The sequence below is a fragment of the Mycotypha africana genome (genome assembly GCF_025528875.1).
Source record: "Mycotypha africana strain NRRL 2978 chromosome Unknown BDF20scaffold_5, whole genome shotgun sequence".
Lineage (NCBI taxonomy): Eukaryota > Fungi > Mucoromycota > Mucoromycetes > Mucorales > Mycotyphaceae > Mycotypha > Mycotypha africana.
In genome coordinates, this window is record NW_026515729.1 from 1,039,957 (window position 1) to 1,060,105 (window position 20,149).

General features: G+C 38.3%; 7 protein-coding genes across 7 annotated transcripts; 4 read left to right on the top strand and 3 right to left on the bottom strand.

Moving 5' to 3' along the window:
• Positions 1-244: 244 nt before the first annotated feature.
• Positions 245-631, bottom strand: BDF20DRAFT_819012 (uncharacterized protein; the record flags this gene model as incomplete). Its single annotated transcript, XM_053077420.1, has 2 exons — positions 245-301; positions 383-631. Coding segments are annotated over 2 exons (306 nt in total), but the record flags the coding sequence as incomplete, so codon positions are not given.
• An 806-nt stretch (positions 632-1,437) lies between these two features.
• BDF20DRAFT_906057 (uncharacterized protein) lies at positions 1,438-3,917 on the top strand (the record flags this gene model as incomplete). The annotated part of the gene is made up of 10 exons (XM_053083228.1): positions 1,438-1,674; positions 1,799-1,838; positions 1,920-2,222; positions 2,315-2,339; positions 2,421-2,869; positions 2,950-3,009; positions 3,073-3,128; positions 3,212-3,358; positions 3,454-3,483; positions 3,618-3,917. The coding sequence occupies 10 exons, from the start codon at positions 1,438-1,440 to the stop codon at positions 3,915-3,917; spliced, it is 1,647 nt and encodes a 548-aa protein (XP_052936336.1).
• A 510-nt stretch (positions 3,918-4,427) lies between these two features.
• BDF20DRAFT_819208 (major facilitator superfamily domain-containing protein) lies at positions 4,428-6,947 on the top strand (the record flags this gene model as incomplete). The annotated part of the gene is made up of 8 exons (XM_053077443.1): positions 4,428-4,750; positions 4,848-4,951; positions 5,035-5,138; positions 5,207-5,272; positions 5,334-5,389; positions 5,470-5,521; positions 5,608-5,654; positions 5,723-6,947. The coding sequence occupies 8 exons, from the start codon at positions 4,428-4,430 to the stop codon at positions 6,945-6,947; spliced, it is 1,977 nt and encodes a 658-aa protein (XP_052936337.1).
• Positions 6,948-7,145: 198 nt separating this feature from the next.
• BDF20DRAFT_869260 (uncharacterized protein) lies at positions 7,146-9,751 on the top strand. Its single transcript, XM_053080988.1, has 5 exons — positions 7,146-7,446; positions 7,533-7,650; positions 7,752-8,540; positions 8,627-9,120; positions 9,187-9,751. The coding sequence occupies exons 1-5, from the start codon at positions 7,348-7,350 to the stop codon at positions 9,655-9,657; spliced, it is 1,971 nt and encodes a 656-aa protein (XP_052936338.1). The 5' UTR covers positions 7,146-7,347; the 3' UTR covers positions 9,658-9,751.
• A 2,148-nt stretch (positions 9,752-11,899) lies between these two features.
• On the top strand, positions 11,900-13,099 carry BDF20DRAFT_912984 (uncharacterized protein; the record flags this gene model as incomplete). Its single annotated transcript, XM_053084010.1, has 1 exon — positions 11,900-13,099. The coding sequence occupies one exon, from the start codon at positions 11,900-11,902 to the stop codon at positions 13,097-13,099; it is 1,200 nt and encodes a 399-aa protein (XP_052936339.1).
• Positions 13,100-14,311: 1,212 nt separating this feature from the next.
• On the bottom strand, positions 14,312-15,618 carry BDF20DRAFT_912985 (WD40-repeat-containing domain protein; the record flags this gene model as incomplete). Its single annotated transcript, XM_053084011.1, has 4 exons — positions 14,312-14,368; positions 14,441-15,018; positions 15,094-15,174; positions 15,264-15,618. The coding sequence occupies 4 exons, from the start codon at positions 15,616-15,618 to the stop codon at positions 14,312-14,314; spliced, it is 1,071 nt and encodes a 356-aa protein (XP_052936340.1).
• Positions 15,619-17,455: 1,837 nt separating this feature from the next.
• On the bottom strand, positions 17,456-19,379 carry BDF20DRAFT_906059 (pyridoxal phosphate-dependent transferase; the record flags this gene model as incomplete). The annotated part of the gene is made up of 3 exons (XM_053083229.1): positions 17,456-17,569; positions 18,048-19,013; positions 19,125-19,379. The coding sequence occupies 3 exons, from the start codon at positions 19,377-19,379 to the stop codon at positions 17,456-17,458; spliced, it is 1,335 nt and encodes a 444-aa protein (XP_052936341.1).
• Between the last annotated feature and the right edge of the window lie 770 nt (positions 19,380-20,149).

The window sequence follows — 20,149 nt, forward strand, 5'->3', positions numbered from 1 at the left end:
GCAATTGCTTAGAGCCGTCTAAATTAAAAATATTAGCTATGTTTTGTTCTACAAAAATTACTTTGCCCTTCGATTTACCGTCTGGGTAAGCATTTGCACTTAAAGCTGGAGAGATGGGCATTGTTGACTGAAGGAACAATGTTGGGTTCGGTGATAGTGATTGTCTCGGTGGTGTTAAAGGTTGATGCAGTTGCTGCTTTTCTGTGAGGTTATTCGATTTAACTGTTGATGGTGGATCATCCGCATGAATTCTTACATGCTTTTTCAGGTCCTGAGGACGTTTGAAAGACTTATCACAGAACTGAAAATTGAGAAACAAAGTGTTTAGAACATGAACGATTTCTATTATCAAGACTGAAACAACTTGATAAAAAAGACTTACACTACAATGGTGAGGCTTCAACGGCACATGAACTCTAAGATGGCTTGTGATATGATCTCTTTTGACTACAGATACCTGGCAATCTGCCCAGTGGCAGGTTAAGCATAAATTGCCAGTTGATTTTCTACCCACATGGTCATTAGTTAAATGGTTGTAAAGCTGCTCGGGATCTGTAAAGAGCTTTGCACAGTTTTGCCATTGACATTTAAATTGTTGTTGCTGTTGCTGCTGTTGTTGTAGATACTCCATATCTTTCAAGCCTTCAATTCTATACAGGTATATAAAATTGGTGGTTTCGAATCTTTACAGAAAGTAAGAAAGAAAGATAATACTTTTATGTTCGAGAACAAAAAGGAAAAGGCTAAACTGATTTGCAACCTCTGCTGCTATTTTTAATTTCGAATAATCTTCCGTTTCTCAGAAAATTGCCAAGCCTAAATATCCTACCTGCACCCTATTTCTATTTCAGTTACTGCCATAGCAGTGATCTCAAAGATTCCGTCTGTACGGTACATGAAGACAATAACTTAAAAAATAAAATGGTTTCTTGCTAAGCTTGGGTTCTTATAATTCTTTGTTACCTGTTGCACTGAATATTACCACCAGTTTTCGCATGATCTGACTAAACACTGAAGCTAAAAGTGGATAGTTGATCCTCTGCATCTGAAACTGTACTTCAATGCAAAATGTCCAATATGATTGGCCATTTACGAAGAATGAGCTCTTAATGGCTAAATTATGCTTCATTCAAGAATAAATACAATTATCATTTACAGCGGAAACTGATTTTTGTTTCTGTCATTGTAAAGAATAGAAGAGTTAGTGCATGTGTTATTCTACCCTTAGGATGATTTCGAGAGTCTTTGCTCTTCTTACTGACTTCTTGCTCCATTGGCAAAGCATAGACAGTTTTTGTGATTGTTTTTTAGACTTTGAGCGTAGTACAAGGGGAAAACCAAATTATTCTTACAATAAGCTGCATTCTCACATGAAGTTTTGCCTCTACTTCTCCTCCTCTTACTTTTATTTGTTGAGGAAACATCAGTCCGAATATAATGGTGATCGAGTCAAAACTTCCTCTGATTCAAATACCTGAATGTAGTGTTATTGAATTCTTGTTTAGTAACCCTTTCAACATCCACAGCGATAAAAAGATATTACTTGATGCCATTACGGGTGAAAGCTTAACTTTTGCGCAGGCTAAAGACTCTATTTTGCGTTTTGCTACTTGTCTAAGAGAGAGATTTAATTTCAAACGTGGTGATGTCTTGGCTATCTATTCACCAAATCAAGTAAGCGATGATTTGATATGTGTTTAGCGGTTCACGTATGCAAGCATATGCTGAAAGGCGTAGCGAATCATACAGTGTTCGTAGTTGTAAGTAAGCTAAAGTTAACTTTTCTACCGCTTTTTAGTTTGACTATTCAGTGCCTTTGTTAGGAGCTGTCGCTGCAGGTACTAAGTTGATATATCATTTAAAATTGAACTAGCAATCTGTCATTAATAGAAGATGGTGTTTCCTTTTTCTCTGTTAAGGTGGATCTACATCACCCGCCAATCCTGCGTATACGCCTAAAGAACTTGCTTACCAGCTGGAAATGACAAAGGCCAAAGTACTGATTACTCATACCGCATGCTTGGAGTCAGCTTTGGAAGCAGCTGATAGCGTCAACCTTCCACGATCACACATATTTGTTTTCGGGAAGCATATTGTCAATGGCATCCACCCCTATTCACAGGTTTTCCTTTCGCATACTCGATGTGAAGGACCAGTTCATCTAACTTCAAAGGAAGCCAAAGAAACCGTTGCTTACCTCTGTTTCTCATCTGGCACAACAGGTATTTTGGCTTACAGTCTAACCATGTAGAAACCATAAAGTCATTACTGCACTTTCTGATTTCTTTTCCTTTTTTGCTTTTTTTAATTCCAGGCACAAGTAAAGGTGTAATGACAACGTAAGTTGAAAATTATAACGTTGCAACTTAGCAGTCAAGTAATAAAGTCAATAACATTATTCGTCTATATAACCACTGCAGGCATTCAAACATAGTATCCAATGTCTTACAATATTACTCCATTGAGCAGCAATTTATCAAGGGAGCTAAAGATCGAATGTTGGGTGTTTTGCCTTTTTATCATATTTTTGCTCTTGCTATTTGTCTGCATGTAGCTTTTTATATTGGCATGCCTCTTTATGTTGTACCCAAATTCGATCTGATAACCTTCTGTCAAATTGTTCAACAGGCAAAAATTACTTACACGTGCCTTGTTCCTCCTGTCATTCTTTTGTTGGCGAAAGAACCTGTCATTGATCAATACGACTTGTCTAGCCTTAAAATAGTGGTTTCGGGAGCTGCTCCTCTAGGCGCAGATCTGTCGAAGCAAGTGCGAAAGAGACTACCTGATACAGTATTTAAACAAGGATATGGGTTGACAGAAACCTCTCCAGTTTCCATTGTTGAACCGACTGATAATGTGATTGATGGTATGTATAAAGATACAACCCGTTCCGAAATGCAACGCTCTCTAACACATCCAATGCAATTATGTATTACAAAAAAATAGGCTCCACTGGTATATTATTACCTAATATGACAGCTAAAATTGTTGACGAAAATGGAAAAGGTAAGCACAATAGTACCTGTGACCAATTAGCTATACAGAAAGCTCATATTCAACATGTTATAGAGGTTCGGCAAGGTGAACGAGGTGAAGTATGGCTGAAAGGCCCTAATGTCATGAAGGTATAGCATTAAACTTTGTATTGAACTGGAAGCATAGTGTTGTAAGTCGAGCTATTACTAATGAAGCTATTACTAATGATTAGGGCTATCTCAATAATCCCAAGGCTACAGCGGACTGTATAGACAAAGATGGTTATTTCCACACAGGCGATGTTGCTTATCAAGATATGCATGGTCATTTCTATATAGTGGACCGTATCAAAGAGTTGATCAAATACAAAGGATTCCAGGTATAATCTCCTTCAATATGAAACTTTTGCTGGGGCTTACAAATTTCTAAATTTAGCATTATTATCCCTTTTGTTATTGTTGTCTCCATCTTTAGGTCCCGCCTGCTGAATTGGAAGCTCTTTTGGTAAGCTATGTTTATTGTACAGTAGCTTGGTGTAATAAGCAACAGTTCAGTGATCTGGAAGGACTTGACGATAGCATAAATAGCCTTTTTTGTGTACGCTAACACTCAGTTTTTTTTGGTTTGGTAATTATTAGTTAAGCTCTCCTCTTGTAGCGGACTGTGCAGTTATCGGCATTTACGATCATGAGCAAGCCACAGAGCTACCTCGAGCATATATCGTAGTTAAGCCAGGAATATCACCATCCGAAGAAACGGCACGCGCCATTATGAGGTTTATAACAGAGCAAGTTGTTTACTATAAGCAATTGAGAAGCGTCCGCTTTATCGATGCCATACCAAAGAGTGCTTCAGGTAAAATTCTTCGCAGAGTTTTGCGGGACGCCGCTGCAGCAGAACAGAAAATGCAACAAGAAAAGAATAAGGCAAAACTTTAGATTATGTAATGACATAAAATCCGGGTTTCAATACAAAAAGGACGCATCTTAATGGCGATTTATTATATTCATAAAATGGGCAAATTTACGTTACAAACAGCTTTTATTAAAAAAAGTGTTCGTTGGTGCGATGAAGTTGACACTTACAGTATTTGAAGAGTTGGACTGGATCAATGATCTCGTTTTCCATGGATGTTCCTTCTCTCCCATCATCCCTCCCATCCCCGCTAAGGAAAGTAAAATTTTTTCTGAAACATTCCAATGCTTGCTGCTGCTTGAATCAGAAATGAAAAAGAAAGCGCGACATAACATAAAAGATGTATCCGTTTTACACTTTTTTTCATTTCTCCCATTATACCTGCGTTTTTACTTCCATACTCTTTATTTTTTTTAATTCATTCCTTAAATTGATTTTGTAATACATAAACTACGAGCAATTCGCGCTTTACGAATAGAATGTCCAGTTTTGACAAGACACGAACAAAGTCGAGTGATAACAACAATGATAGTATGCAGTCGATTGAAGAAAATCTCATCAGACGGAGACCTTCAGCTGTGCCTATATTGAATAATACGTCCATTCATACTGCTAATGGAGAATTTCAAACCCCTCAGAATGCTGTCGGTCGTGCCGACGAGACTTCGCACAAAGTAGAAAATTCAAGCTATGCACTGCAACAGCAACAACAGCAAAACGATCAATTACCGATATCCAAACAACCAACAATATCAAGTACAGCGAATGAAAGTATAGAAGAAGGAGAGAAAAAGCAGAGTATTTTTCTCACATTTTTTGGTTTGCAACTTGCTTTGTTTTTGTCTGCACTTGATGGGTAAAGAATAGTTTGTTCAACGTTGTTTTTTTTTATAGAAAAAGAGATATATAATAACAGTGTTCTCTACTTGATGTATCTTGATTCATCTAAATAGTACGATTGTCGCAACTTGCTTACCTCGAATTGGATCTGATTTTAATGCAACAAGCATTGTTGCTTGGGTTGCTACAGCATATATTTTGACATTTGATGCATTTCGTACGTGATTGATTTCCGCAACCACGATTTTCCACACTCTTTATATTGACGCTTTTTATTTTCTCTATTTTGCTGATTATTAGAGCCCATGTTTGCCAGACTCTCTGATATTTTTGGTAGAAAGTGGGTGTTGATTTTTGGTATTGTAGTCTTCTTGATAGGGTCTTTACTATGTGCTGTTGCTAAAGTAAGTTGATGATTTCAATAGGCTAAACAAATCAAAAAGAAGAAAACTAATAAACGTATAAAATTTAGAATATGATCTGGTTGATTATTTGTAGAGCAATTGCTGGTATTGGAGGAGCAGGCATTTTCTCAATGGTAAGGATAGTAAAGTTGGCTTCAATACTTCATTCATCTTTATCTCAACGAACTTGTGTAGGTCTTCATTATCGTTGCTGATATTGTTCCTTTGGAAAAGAGAGGCAATTACCAAGGGTAAAATTAGAATTTGATTATAATACTGTATACAAGATCAGCTAATTCGTGTATAACCGTTCGTTCTGACAAAATTATAGTTTGGTTAATGCAGTCTTTGCATTAGCTAGTGTTTTTGGTCCTCTGATTGGTGTAAGTTCTGTTTTCCGTTTTTCAGAAGTGACCGAGCGATATGTGTTTGTATTAATGTAACCATTTGTCGATCCGACATACAATAGGGAAGCTTCACCGATTACGTAACTTGGCGTTGGAACTTTTATATCAAGTAAGATAGTAGCATACAATGACTTTTGTCATACCGAGCTATTTGCTAATTGTACATCTGTTCTCCAGTTTGCCTATTGGTGCAGTAGCTTTAGCTGTCATCCTCTTTTGCTTAAAGTTACCTGTTCCTAAAGGCAGTCTCCGTTCGAAATTAAAGCGTATTGATTACATCGGAACTATCCTGGTTCTTAGCGCTGCTACACTATTTTTGTTAGCCATGAATTTTGGTGGTCAAACTTTCCCGTGGAATCATCCTGGCGTTGTTGTTCCTTTAGTACTGGTCGTGGTTCTTATTGGCGTATTCATTTGGGTAGAACATAAGGTCCCTGAGCCTTTGATGCCTCTTCGACTGTTCCGTAATCGTTCTGTATCTGGCGTTTTAGCATCCAATTGGTTCTTCGGTATAACCTTCTTTAGTGTAGTTTATTACTTGCCCGTCTATTTTCAGATTGTCCGCGCAGATACAGCCATGTGGTCAGGCATTCGTTTGTTTCCAATGCAAATGTTGATTTCATGCTTTTCTACTGGCTCTGGTATCTTTATTTCCAAGTTTGGTATTTATAAGCCTTTGATGCCTCTGGGTCTTACCTTGCTGACCTTAGCCACTGGTTTATTCGCTCTTTATGACGAAACCACCAATTTCTCTGAAATTTATGGAACGACCGTCATTGCTGGTGCTGGTCTTGGATTCATGTTCTCTTCTTCCATCATTGCTATTCAAGCCGCTGTCGACAACAAAGATATCGCTATAGTTACTGGTCTAGCCAATTTTAGTCGTCTTTTAGGTGGCGCGTTAGGTGTTGCAATCTCTTCCGCTGTTCTTAACTCTACACTTGCTAAAACTTTGCCTCAGAGACTTCCTCCACCGTTGGTTCAACAAGTGCTCTCTAACCAAGAATTTGTACAACATGGCTTACCTGCTGAATATTTTGACTTCGCTATACACTGCTTCGTCGATGCTCTCAAACTTAATTGGTATATTATGCTCGCCATGTCTGCAGTAGCTTGCATTATTTCTTTTGTGGTGAAGAACAATTCTATCAAGAAAGAAAGTGCGCCATCCAATCCCGATAGCGCAAAGGCCTCTGATAATATCAGTAGCAGAAAATCCTCTATCACAACAGCAACTGGTATGGCCGAAACAGGAATGTTGCAAGCGTTTCCTGAAATTGCACAGCCAGATAATATTGATGATATTGAGGAAGTGGATAATCAGCAACAACATCAGAGAAAACGTAGCATCGATGAAATATATGAGCATATTCCACATCAACAATTGTCAAAAGATAAATAATATTAAACACGAAAGATATTAAACAATGCCAGATGGCAGAAGCAACAACTAACTTATCATACAACTACATTATTTGGCATGTAGATATACATACTCATGTTAGGGAATTCATCAACTCTATTTATTGATTGTCTTAATTCAACCTCTTATATATAAACCAATAAAAGTACTATTTTTATTAATGTTTATTGTATAAGGCATCTCGATTGGAAGTGTTACGCAGTAATCAAATGCTTAGCTAATCTTTATGATCTGCAGTGGCTTTTTAACGACGGTTTTTACTTACCGCTCGTTCAATTGCGAAATGGAGCATTTTCTGGTTGCTTGAATTTTCCCTTTTTGTCTCTCTTTTTTTAATCTTTTTTTATTTAATTCCCTTTGTATAAAAGTATTATAGAATATGCCACCTAAAAAGAAGCAAACTAGTTCTCTTGGCAGAGCCGTCATTAAATCTCGTTTTCAAGGCCAAAAGGCTATTGGAATTGATGAAGGCAAACTTGTAAATAAATATAAACAAAAGTACTTTACATTTTTCATTGGATTGTTCAAGGAGCCAACAAAAGATTCTCTTTTTCTTTTGCGTAGCATACAACTGATATAAGCAATGAACCTAAATGGGTCAAAATGCAAAGTATTACTCAAGAAAATGATTTGGATGCCTTCTTGAGCACTGCAGCACTTGCTGGAACAGACTTCACGGCTGGTAAGAGAAACGAAAGATATAGAAGCAGGCACACCTTTTGTTTTTGAGGAATGTAATGATGATAACTTTCGAATTATGCATCCCATCAATACATGATATAGAACGTCTCAATGTTAAAGTCGTTCAAAACGATTATCAGAATCCATTCTTGCCGTCCGAGCAAGAAGAAAAAGCACGTATACAAAAGCAAGAAGCCAATGTTGATCGATTATCTATCCCTCGTAGACCTCACTGGGAAAAAGCCATGACAGCAGAGCAAGTGCAGCGCAACGAACGTGAAGCATTTTTGGATTGGCGTCGCAGTATGGCCGCCTTAGAAGACGAAGAAGGGCTTTTACTTACTCCCTTTGAAAAAAATTTGGAAGTATGGCGACAGCTGTGGCGTGTCATTGAACGTTCACAGTTAGTTGTGCAGATTGTCGACGCTCGTAATCCTTTACTTTTCCGATCTGCCGATTTAGAGAAATACGTGAAAGAAGTAGATGCAGAGAAGGAGAATCTGTTGTTGATCAATAAAGCTGATTTTCTGAATATAGAACAACGAAAAAAATGGGCAGATTATTTTGATGAACGTGGTATCAAGTATACTTTCTTCTCAGCAGCTTTGGCGGCGAAAAAGATGCAAGAGGAGCAAGAAGAGCAACAACGGAAAGAGATGGAAGCTGCCTTGAAAAAGGCTAAAAGCCAGACCATTGAAGATGAAGAGGATAGCGAGGAAGAAGAAGAGGATGAAGGAGAAGATACAGCAGATACCAAGGGAAATAATGTGAAGGAAATTGGGGCGGATTTATCAAAATTATCAGTTGATGAAAATGAAGACGAACGTACTCGCATCAGAACTACCACTGATTTATTGGATCTTTTAATTGAAAAGACGCCTATTGAGAAAGGTAGATTGAATTGATATAGTAAAAAGGAGTGATCTTTATTTATGTGTACTAACACTGATCGTTACGGGGAAAAAAATAATCTGTAGACGAAAATGGTGAGTCAAATGGAAGAATAACCATTGGTCTAGTCGGTTATCCTAACGTTGGTAAATCCAGTACCATTAACGCTCTCATCGGTGAAAAGCGTGTCTCTGTATCATCAACGCCTGGTAAAACAAAGCATTTCCAAACCATTCATTTGACTTCTTCACTTGTACTCTGTGATTGCCCCGGTTTGGTTTTCCCTACTTTCTCTACCACCAAAGCAGATCAAGTTTGTAATGGTGTTTTACCTATTGACCAATTGCGCGAGCATTCGGGCCCTTGTAGCTTAGTTGCAAAACGTATTCCTAAAGAAGTCCTCGAAAATACCTATGGTATCCGTATACGTACAGTACCTATTGAAGATGGCGGTACTGGTATTCCAACCAGCGCTGAACTTTGTTCAACATACGCTATAGCAAGAGGTTACTTCCGTTCAAGTCAAGGTACACCGGACGAGGCGCGTGCTGCCAGATATATTCTTAAAGATTATGTGAATGTAAGTATTTAGACTGTAAGTGTTAGTTATTTGGCCGAGATGCTCAACATCGCTTCACCTCTTTAGGGTAAATTATTATTCTGTCATCCTCCTCCTGGTGAGGATCCGGACGATTTCAACAGAGAAACACATCAAGAAGCATTGAAAACTGTGAAAAAACTAGCTCCCACCACAAGAGTGCCAGCAACTGCATTAAATTACGTTGCGCCTTCGGATGGCACTCAAACACAAGCTGGATCTAAGACGGATGCTGTCGATAAAGCCTTCTTTCAAAAGCATTTATCAAGGCCTCATATCAGTGGTAGCAGTAAAAAGATAGCAGCAACAGCAGGTGCTATGACAGGCGGTAGGGTGACCATGTTCCCTCATCAACGGTTACTAGCTGACGATGGTACACCCCTGCCTATGAGTAGAAAAGAACGTTTAGCTATGGTCCAGGCTAATTTGGGCGCTGATGATGGTGTAAAATCTAAAAAGCACAAGAAAGGTAAAAAGCACGTCAAAGCAAGAAGTGGTGCAGGTTATGATTATATGTAAATAGTGTCTGTAGATCTTTTTTTTTTCCATTGTTCTATACCACGACAATAAACAACTTTTTTCAATCTCTGCTGACTATAAAGTTTCCACCACTGCACATTTTTTGCTGTATCTTTTTCGTAAAATCGTGAAAATTTAATAGAAATAGATTTGGCATTTAATCAGCTGTGAATCAGGGCGAATAACAGTTCCAGAATAATAGATACGAGATTCTATGGCAACTTCTCTCTATTACTTGCCTCAAATATCACATCTTGGTAATGTAGAATAAGGATCCTTTAGAAATTTTGATATCATTCATATCTATGATCGTATAGGTGTTGTAAACCTAAGCATATATGAGAAAAACTAAACATGCGTAGGAAAGACCTCTATTAAACTGCTGAGCTCGGCCACGTTTCCAAGAGCTACCAGCAAGTACCTTTGTCTCTGTAGAAACTTTCGCTACTTCGATTTGCTTCTGTTCCATTCCTTAACGTCTCACTCAGTATTTTCACAAAGCTTTGTTTATTGCTGCTTTCTTCTCTGCATACTTTGCTCTTGTGCGGCTATTTGAATTTCGGTAACTTCTTTTACGCCTTCTGTTCCCTTTGATATGTTCTGTTGTATTTTTGCCTTCATCAATAAGCATATAAAATACCTGTCATTAGTTGTTTGCTCCTCATTCGTCATTGTAAAGGTGAAAAGATGCAAGTTTGACTTGGTGTACTTACCTGTTGCAGCATATAGACCAGCTACTGCTTTTATGCATCATTTTTACTCATTGTAGTGCACGCTTTAAAAAGGGAAAATTCTGAGCGAAGAGTATGCCATTGCTAATAGAATTTCTTATCGATCAGTACGTTGTGCTAGAAAAAGCCTAGATATGCCGCCCATTAAATGGTATATTTTACCTATAGAAATAAAATAGCAAAAATTCATCCTTCAAGAAAAGAAAAGTTCAGATAGGATGTGAATCGAGCAAACTATGATTAGACAAACTTTCGCGGCAGCGTAGGTCTTTACACAATTAACTGGATTATAGAGCTTATGATTGTTCCCTTATACAGCAAGGGTAGGAATGTAACTATTTTGGTTGCTATCATAGATGTGCTGAATCGCTGGCTAAATATGTACGTTAAAATTGCTTGGAAAGTTTATCGTTAAAGCAAATTGCCATTCCTATTCCCCTTTTCTATCTTAAGAAGACAGATATGTATCCGAAGCCTGTTCAGCATGCCGTGCATTACATTGTACAATGCTGTGAAATTCAGCATAACCACTGTATCATCTTTGTTCCTATTCATACGATCGAGCCAAAGTCATCTTGACTCTTCCTCCACCGTTTCAACGGCAACCTACCAAATCAATGAAAGGGACAATAATGATCAGTTATGAAATCAACAACACCTCGCCATATAAAAACAAAATGCCGTCTCGATGCCGCTGTGATCAATGTCCCTTTTACTAGTGATATTGATGTTGAGGAGTTAGATCATAGAGAGCAATAAAATGTATAGGCTACTACAAAGTTACTACAAGCGATATAATGGATAGTTTTGAAGATCTTATAGAATCCTGGTAGTAGAGAGGCCATCTAATCGTACCAGGATTGCTCAGGATACTCTTGATCATTGAATCAAGGTTCAATGCCATAAACTTTCCCGAAAATAGTTGTGGAAGTGACGCATTGGTTTTAATGACGAATGCTGATAAAACTGAATAAAGCGCCTTAGTAGACGACGCGTCCAACAAAAGCTTTATGGCATCATTTTGATTGTATAAACGCAATCTCCTTTCGAATGCTGACGCAAGGAAGTTTTACTTGGGGATTGGAAAACAGCCAAGAACCATTGTAGCCCACTTTATCTCAGGTCATTGTAAGCTAATTAAGTTTATCTAGATGAGAAAAGAAATCTGAATTTGTGTTACCTCTAGTGAACAAAGTTCGAGATGCACTTTTCGACCATGAGTTAATGGATACTTCTTCTGACGTTTTCATCAGTTGTTTGAAACAATCATTTACTGCTAAACTTAGTCAGTTTAGCACTGGATACAAGATAGTAACGTTCGCCTTTCTTGATGCAAGAGGATCAGGCAGGCAGAAAACAAAAATCCAATTTTTTCTGCAATTCCCGTTTAGGCCTATTTTTAGCTTGTCCCTCCGCAATCTTTTTTGTTCCTTTTACTGGTGTGGTGGCATGAAGACCCTTGCACTTTTTTTTTTATTTTTTACCCCTCACTCTGACTTACGATAGATAGCATGGACCACCATCCTAAGAATGGCCGCTCAGCATGGATATACGGGGCAGCAGCACTTTCTCTAGCAGTTTTTTGTTCAGGCGTTGCCTATTATATCGTTGAGGATGATAAGAAGGTCAAACGCAGAAAAGCGGGCAAGAAGGCTGAGCGTGCTGCTTTACGAACTCTTGAGCAGATAAAAACCGAAGCCGAGTCCGTGGAGAAAACGATGCGTTCTATCACTGTAGACAAAAACACGATTCATAACGAAGACGACAAAGCGTTCAAGCACAAAGAATATACGCTCGCTCATAGTAATGAGCTCTTGTTACGACTCATGGAACGATTAGACGCCATTCGACCTTTAGTCCTTATCATAGGTGACGATCCTACAATAAAACCCAATGAGCATGAAGAGCGCTTAGCAGCGAACGTCAGAAATAGAAAACGCACCATTATAGAGTCTATTGAAAGCTTGTTCCGTCGATTAGATATCGTCAACGCTCAACTTAAAGAGGCGGCCACAGCAAGGGAAGAAATAAGAAAAGAAAAGGCGGCACAATTAGAAAAGGAGAAAGAAGCTGAACGTCTTGCACTTGAAAAGGAAGAGGCTAGAAAGAAAAAGGAAAGGGAAGCAGAAGAGGAGCAAGCAAAAGTAGCACAAGAGGAAGCCCGACGACGACAACGTGAAGAAGAAGAGGAGGAACGTTTGGCTAAGGAAGCTCTAGCAAAAGAATTGGAAAATGCAGTAGAAATGCTAGCGGAGAAGAACGACAAAGTGACAGAATCTAAAGACAACAATGAGGGTGATGCTAAGGAAGAACAACAACAAAGTGAAGAGGAGCCTCGTAACGGTGATGATAAAATACAGCTTGTAGTGGATGAAGGAGCTCGCACTCCGGAAAGTAATGATTTTGAGCATGTGGAACGAGTCGAAGAAGAATTTGTAGAAGACAAAACAGATGTCGACGTTCCTCAGGATGACATTGTGACTGGAAATGAGCAAGATAACCTAGATAGTTCAGTCATCCAAATCAACAAAGACAAGTTAGAAGATGAAGCAATGGAAAAAGATAACACAACAGATGAAGCCATTCAAAATAACGATTCTAACGATAAAGCCAATGGCGCTGTAACTGAAATCGAAGCTATCAACACTGACAAGCCGACATTGAAGGAAGATTTGCCAGCAGAAGAAAAAGCATCTACGGCAGACAATTAATTAGATTATGCGAAACTTGATGGTTATATCGTCTATACTTGGACAATGTGTTACCCAAAGCAACTACTACATTTGACAATACATAATATATACATAGAAATGGGGTTTCGATGTGTAATTTTTAATACTGTTCATTTGTTAGGGGAGGTAGAAATAAACAATAGCTACAACATGATATAGAATAACATCGTATCGCATATTTACTACCTCAATCATCCTCATTACCGCATCTAGCTAATAAATGATTCTGCGCTTTTTCATAAAGTTGTGTGCAGGGACGATGAGAACACTGAGACATAAACTATAAGCATCAATAATCATGACTGCTTGGGAGGGGAGCGAATCTGAAGGAGAATTCTACGGTAAACCAGTGCAGATGTATTCAGCCGATATGAATTATATAATGATTAAAGGGGGATAATAAAGCATTGGAAAATGATTGATTACAAGTAGCTCTTCACTTATAAAATACACTAACATAGCGTTTCATTTATATATTACAATCACCGGCTATAAGCCTTAAACCGCTTCGTGATAAGGAAACGGCAGTATACTGAGAGACAAGAATTGCTGCCATAAAATTTACTTGTATATACGAATGCGCGATTAGAAGTCTCGAGAGACCACCATAAACAATGGCTTTTTAAAGAATCTAGCTTGTTATATAGCTATTAAGAATGACTACGCTCTGTATGCGCAAAGACCATTTTTGAATCTGTGATTTAATCTTTCCTTTCAGCATCACTAAATATCATCAGATCAAAGCAAAGTATGCGTAATAAAAGAACAAATTCAAATATCATATTGGATCTTTTCGAAATCATTGAGACATACTCAAAGACCAAGAAGCGTCCTGTCTGATGAGTATAATGGAAGTGCATATAAAAAAAAAAAGCAGAATAGATCAAGACCTTGTCGGCAAACTCTTGAGAACACTTGATAATGAAAAAGTGAGCAAAACTGATTGGAGAGATTCAGCAAGCCATCAGCACAAGAGAAGATTTCGTTATGACTAAAGCTGTCATGTTGAGGAGAACAAGACTGTATATTCTTCGAAATCGTTAAGCATCATTGACACATTGTCAAAAATGTTGATATTTATACTGAAAAGAGCGTCAGGGTATATATATATATATATGTAAATGTATATATGTTATGTGAATAATTTAAGATGGATGATAAATGTGTACAAAATAAGATCAGAGGTTGTGGCTATTCTATTTCCATTTTCCAAATTCTTGTTGTGAAATCCTCAGAACAAGTTGCAAACTACCAGATGACAAATAAATGCATAAGTTTTTATGACAGTTTAACAATATTGATATTGATCTTGTAAAATACCTGGTCAACAGTGCGCTTATTCCAACAAACACTCGTTACTTTGTCTTGATGACCTTCATACACGTATGGTTTCTCTTTGCAATGCTCTGTTTGCCACACGTAAGCACTACTATCTATTGAACCTGACAGTAGATACTCTTCATCTGGCGATAAAGAAATCCTGACGTCAAAGCTACCGACTCTGAAGTTTGGGTCCGAAAATTGCCTGGCTGGCTCTTTCAAATTGTTGATGTAAAACATATTAATATTGCTATCCATGCAAGAACAGAATAGTCGAGTACCAGCTTTGTCCAACTTCATATCCGTAATGCCTATTAATTTCCCACTAGGACTGATAAATGTCGCTGATTCTAGTACACTCGCTGTTCGTCCGAATCGGATATCCCATAATTTGATGGTACCATCCGTGCATCCACTTGAAATGACTTTTTGCGTGTCATAAGGCAAGAACAATGCACTTGTGACTGAACGGATATGGGATGATTTTTCATTTTTTTTGGTTGGTTTTTTGTCTTTAGGTATATGTGCATTTTCAACTACTTTCACCGGCTCATATTGAATGAGTTTGCTGGCATCATCTATTGCATAGAGTATGTATCATTATTAGTAATTAGACAGAGCTTTAAATCCAGATAGTACAGTTTCAGTCATACCAGTCGTTTCTGATATCTTTCTATTGTACCGGGTATCCCACACTCTAAAAGACCCATCTTTAGCAGTAGTGACAAAAACATCTAAAAATAGAGAAGAAATAATTTTATAACCAAGTCCATTTGTAGTCAGAGGTACAAAAAAACAGAAAAAAAAATGATTCTTTACGTACGTTGATCAATAGGGTGCCAATTCACTGACTTTACAAAGTCTTGGTGTCCATGGAATTCAGCCAATATACTACAAGTTTGTGTATCCCACAGTCTTGCTAGTCTATCATTTGCGACTGTTAACAGCATGGAATCGTCACGACTCCACTTAACATCTGTCACGACATGTCGATGGCAATAGAATGACTGATGGAATGCCAGGTTGGGTCGTTCGTTGGATTTGTCCGTTCTGATGAGCGAGACCCGACCTTCTTCATCGCCAACGGCCAATAAGTTACCGTCCATGGCTCGGTGGGCATAATCACAAGCAAATGGAGTGCACAGATCTCTGTCAGGGAATACAAACTGAAATATCATTTTGTTTGAATTTTTGAAATACGGTAATATAGGACGCGAAGGAACTATAACATTGGTTTATGTAATAAACACAGTGATGGTAAAGGTAAGTACGATGGAACATAAAGGCGAATCGAGCTTGAAGAACCCTTTGAAATTTCAATTGAAAGACGTCATTACTTTTCACAGCCCTGCCGAAAGAGCGTTGTTTAAGTGTTCGGTAAATGCTGATGCATCGACTTTTCAGTTCCTGGTCATGTTCCCTTTTTTTAGTAATAGAAGACCTAGCCAACATAAGAACTGATATGCAGCAACAAACAAAAAAAAAAAAAAAGATAAGAGTCTGTGGAAAAATAGAACTGTGGTGCAAAATTACAAAAAGTTATAGAGGGAGAGATAGGCGATAAAGTTAAAGGTACACAATACACTGAAAAAAAAAAACCACCCCGAAAAAACACGCTGAATGTCAAAACTGCAAAAAATTGACGCGTCTTCCAAAATTCTCATTTCGCTGTCAGGCAACCTTTTTTAATACAAACTTTTGTGTAATGTATATACCAATCAAAACTCACGTCCATGATTAGTAAGTGAAACTGAAGCCCTGAACGGGGTTCAGAAAAGGCGGTGTCTTCTTTTTTCATTTTTCCTATTTTGGAACTGAATCAAAAAAAAAAAAAATTAAACGAAAATGAGGGGTTCTGGGTCTTTGACCTTGACAACTAATCACTGATCAGATCCAGGCATTACCAACAAAAGTCGAAATCAAATCGAAATGCCTCATTTACTCTTCATAACATTTCAATGGACTTATTCCTTCTTCTTTCTTTTGAGTACTTGCATTTGATCATAAATCCAAGCATGTAAGGCCTGTAAAACTGGTATTTTCTTTTACAGTTACTGATAAAGTTTTCTTCAAAAGGATTGCAAACAAACAAAGTCTCTTTTCTGCTATGTAATACTTACACATCTAAAACAGCTCTAAAAAGTTGTTTCACTTTGTTATATTGCCCATGCTAGTGCTAAAATAAAATTGGATTCACCTTGTAAACAATTCTCATAACCCAGAGCCAACACAAAGATGTACATCTCTTGGCGCTATAAAATCGCGGTTTTCAAACACGATGCATTTGAATAAGAAGTAACTGAGCGTTAGACGCACTTTTTCATCCATGATAATACATAAAAAACGACGCATGGAGGGCATTACAGCAAAAGAAGAATGTCTGTGATGTCTTCTTCATAAATTTTTGGTACTGAAAATTTTCTTTTTCGTCTCTTTATTGTTTAAGATCAAAGAATATTCAACGTGGAAGAAATGATAAATAAATGGTTTCGCGAATAGTTTTGACTTCCGTACGGAAGCATGCGCTGCTGATTGGTTAATTTGAAAATTTATCCAATTCGAGCATTCGGCTACTTCCCCGCATGCCAAAATCAGCATGACAGCAGAGTAACGAGAATGCCTAACTTTTCCATGGCATGGCAAAAAAGAAAAATAATATAAATACAGCAGAATACGGTGTTTTTCCATTTTTTTGGATTCATTAACTTTTCATAGTAAACACTTCTGTTACAATACTACTTTAAGCATCTTTTTCCATATTACCAATAACACAGTCAATTCTTGACACTTTTTCTTTTTCTTCAAAGTTGGCATTTATACCCGCATTATTCAATAAACCGTCTTCTGCATTATCAAACCACGCCACATTTATACGCATTCACATACAAACAAACTTAAGCTATGGATCGCATGTGTTCAAGAACTTCTTCCGTCTCTTCCACCTCCATCGACTCTTCTTCAGTCTCTTCATTCTTCGATAACAGCTACTTTTGGACGCCCAAGAACAAAATCAAATCAGACAGTCCTTCTGCTTCTTCTGCTGCTCACGTTCTCTATACTTTCTGTCCCAATTGCGGTGTCGATGTCTCTATCTTTTGCCACGAAGATTATTGCTCCTTTGATGACACCCTTAAATGTGGATCACAGCCAGTCGCTTAATGATATGGCTGCTTGTTGTTGTTTCCTTTTAACGCTGACATTCGTGCTGTTCAGCCTATTCCACTGCTTTATGATATCCCCTCTGATTGGAATTCCTTTCAAACCTCATATCCTGTACATAGTCTCTTACTATCTCTACTTATTCAATTATTACTACTTATTTATTTATTTGTCGGCCTTCAAAAATAAAATAGAAGTTGCTCGTAACCACTGCTTCTGAGTACTAATGTTTCAATGTTTGTAAAGTCTCTTCGTGGAGAAGGGGGCGGGGGTGGTCCTGTTACTTTTGGGTAAAGGTTTCATCGTCCTTTTGGTTCCTTGAGGAATAGGCGTCTCGAACAAGGTAGGGATGGGCGTACAATGTTAGTGGTGGCTGTTGAGGAGCCGATGAGTGCCGAGAACGAGAATCTGAGACATTGCTAAGGGCACTGACATTCAAAAGTTCAACCTTCTTTCTTTCCATTAGGTCTGACGTTGCTTGAACAATTGCGTCTACTACTGATTGAGTAATTTGATAATGTAAGACCAACCTGGTTTCAGTCGTATTGTCGCCGCAGTTAGGAATACGAATACTTTTCTTCTCCAATTCCCGGGCTAGTTCGTCCAGTGTGATACAAACGGAAGACGAATCTGCTGTAGACGTCGTCCCTGATGCATTCAGCCATATCATGTTTGTCTCACAGGGGACGCTCAGCTGCATCCCTAATTGCTTTACAAGAACGTTCGCTAACCTTCTTGTCAATTGATGCGTCTCTTTCATGGTAGGAACTACATGTTGTATACAATGAAGGGCTGCACTCGCTAAGCAACCTGCTTGCCGCCAGCCCCCACCCAACATTTTTCGTAAATGACGAGCTCGAGCGATGTTTGCTTTCGAACTGACCAAGATCGACCCTATCGGGGCTCCCACACCCTTGGACAAGCAAAGGGAAATGGTATCAAAGTACTGTCCATATTCATGCAATGGAATGCCGGTTTCCTGGCTAGCATTCCATAAACGAGCGCCATCCAGGTGCAATTTTAACTGGTGTTGCTGAGCAAATGCATAGATACGTTTTATTTCATTTAAAGGCATGATGGTGCCATTGAGAGTGTTTTCTAACGAGATGACCTTGGTAACGGGCATGTGCGATGGATCCGTGAGTAAATTGGAGGCAATATCGTTGACGGTTAAATGATGGTTATTTTTTGGCATGACGGGCGATACACTGGCTTGAGAGTGGTAAGCAATGCCGCCGCATTCGTACAGATAAACGTGAGATCGAGCATCACACAATACCGAATGGGGCGGCTGTGTTAATAAAAGACGAAGGCCGAGCTGGTTGGTCATGGTGCCACTTGCACAAAACAAAGCGGCTTCTTTTCCAAGTAGCTTGGCTACGTAGAATTCGAGTTCTCTGACCGAAGTGTCATCCTAAGCATGACGTGAGCCAAAGAGAGAGTATGCATTGTTTAACATCCCGTAGAGAAAGTGAAAGATGATGACGTTGACATCACATGCTACACGTAGGGTAGGTGGGCTCACCTCAAACACATCATCACCACGACTTGCAGCTTTCATTATGTCAAACATTTCGTCTGTCGGTTGCGTGGCTGTATCGCTGGTGAGATCATACTTAGGAGGCCTGTTGACTACTGTTGTTGTTGTTGTTGTTGTTGGCTTTGTAGAGAATGAATAACGGTGACTCTTGAAAAGACAGCTACGGACAACTTTGGCATACTCGACCGAAAGAAGAGAGGTGAAAGAGACAAACGTTGACCGTCGTTTAAGAAGGACCATTTTCTCTCAATTCTCATAGAACAAATTGAAAGAAAAGTTGGAACAAGCAGTGTGAGATGAAAACTTGGTGATAAGGAAATGTCGGTAGACCAAGGTTTGTGTGACATGGCAGAGATCAAAACTTGACCTGAGAGAAGCTACTGTTGATCTGCCTTTGCATAAACTTGTATGATTCGTGAGATGAGTGGAGAAGAATATTCAAAAAAGCATTTTCAATAGTATATAGAAAGTCAATGAGAGCTCTTCCATCGACGTCATTCATTTCGGCTATAGCACAATAACCAGAACAATTCCTGGACGTTCCGTAGGTGCAAATCTCCAAAGGCATAATGACATGCGTTGGCGTGAGATGAGGTATTTGTATCATTATGCTTATCGTATGAATTAGATCTTGCCATATAAACTTTTGGTTTCGTTAAAAACTACAAGAAAAAAAAAATAATCTCAAAATGGTTACACTTAATAACTCAAAATCCAAAAGATCTATTGAAAACTGCCATTTGTGTCAAATGCTACTAAAGTAACACAGCTTTTCTCGTTGAAAATGATATGCTTGGTTTTGAGTGATTTGTTCCCAAGACCCTATTCAATAACAAATGATCAATTTATACTTATCCGTTGATAGTGGCTTTGTAGGCGATACATAGATTGCATTGAAGTGATTTTCAAAGATGTAATACCAAGACAAGGTAAACGCTATATATATATATTTTTTTTTTTACGTAATGTATGTAGATACCTATAACGTAACGAAAACAATAATAAAGTAA

What these genes read in the sequence shown, in the direction of transcription:
- BDF20DRAFT_869260 (XM_053080988.1), top strand. Translation starts at nt 7,348, where the DNA reads ATGCCACCTAAAAAGAAGCAAACTAGTTCTCTTGGCAGAGCCGTCATT. An exon ending in GAATTGATGAAGGCAAACTT is followed by an intron (nt 7,447 to 7,532) that starts GTAAATAAATAT and finishes TCTTTTGCGTAG; the next exon opens with CATACAACTGATATAAGCAA. An exon ending in AAAGACGCCTATTGAGAAAG is followed by an intron (nt 8,541 to 8,626) that starts GTAGATTGAATT and finishes AATAATCTGTAG; the next exon opens with ACGAAAATGGTGAGTCAAAT.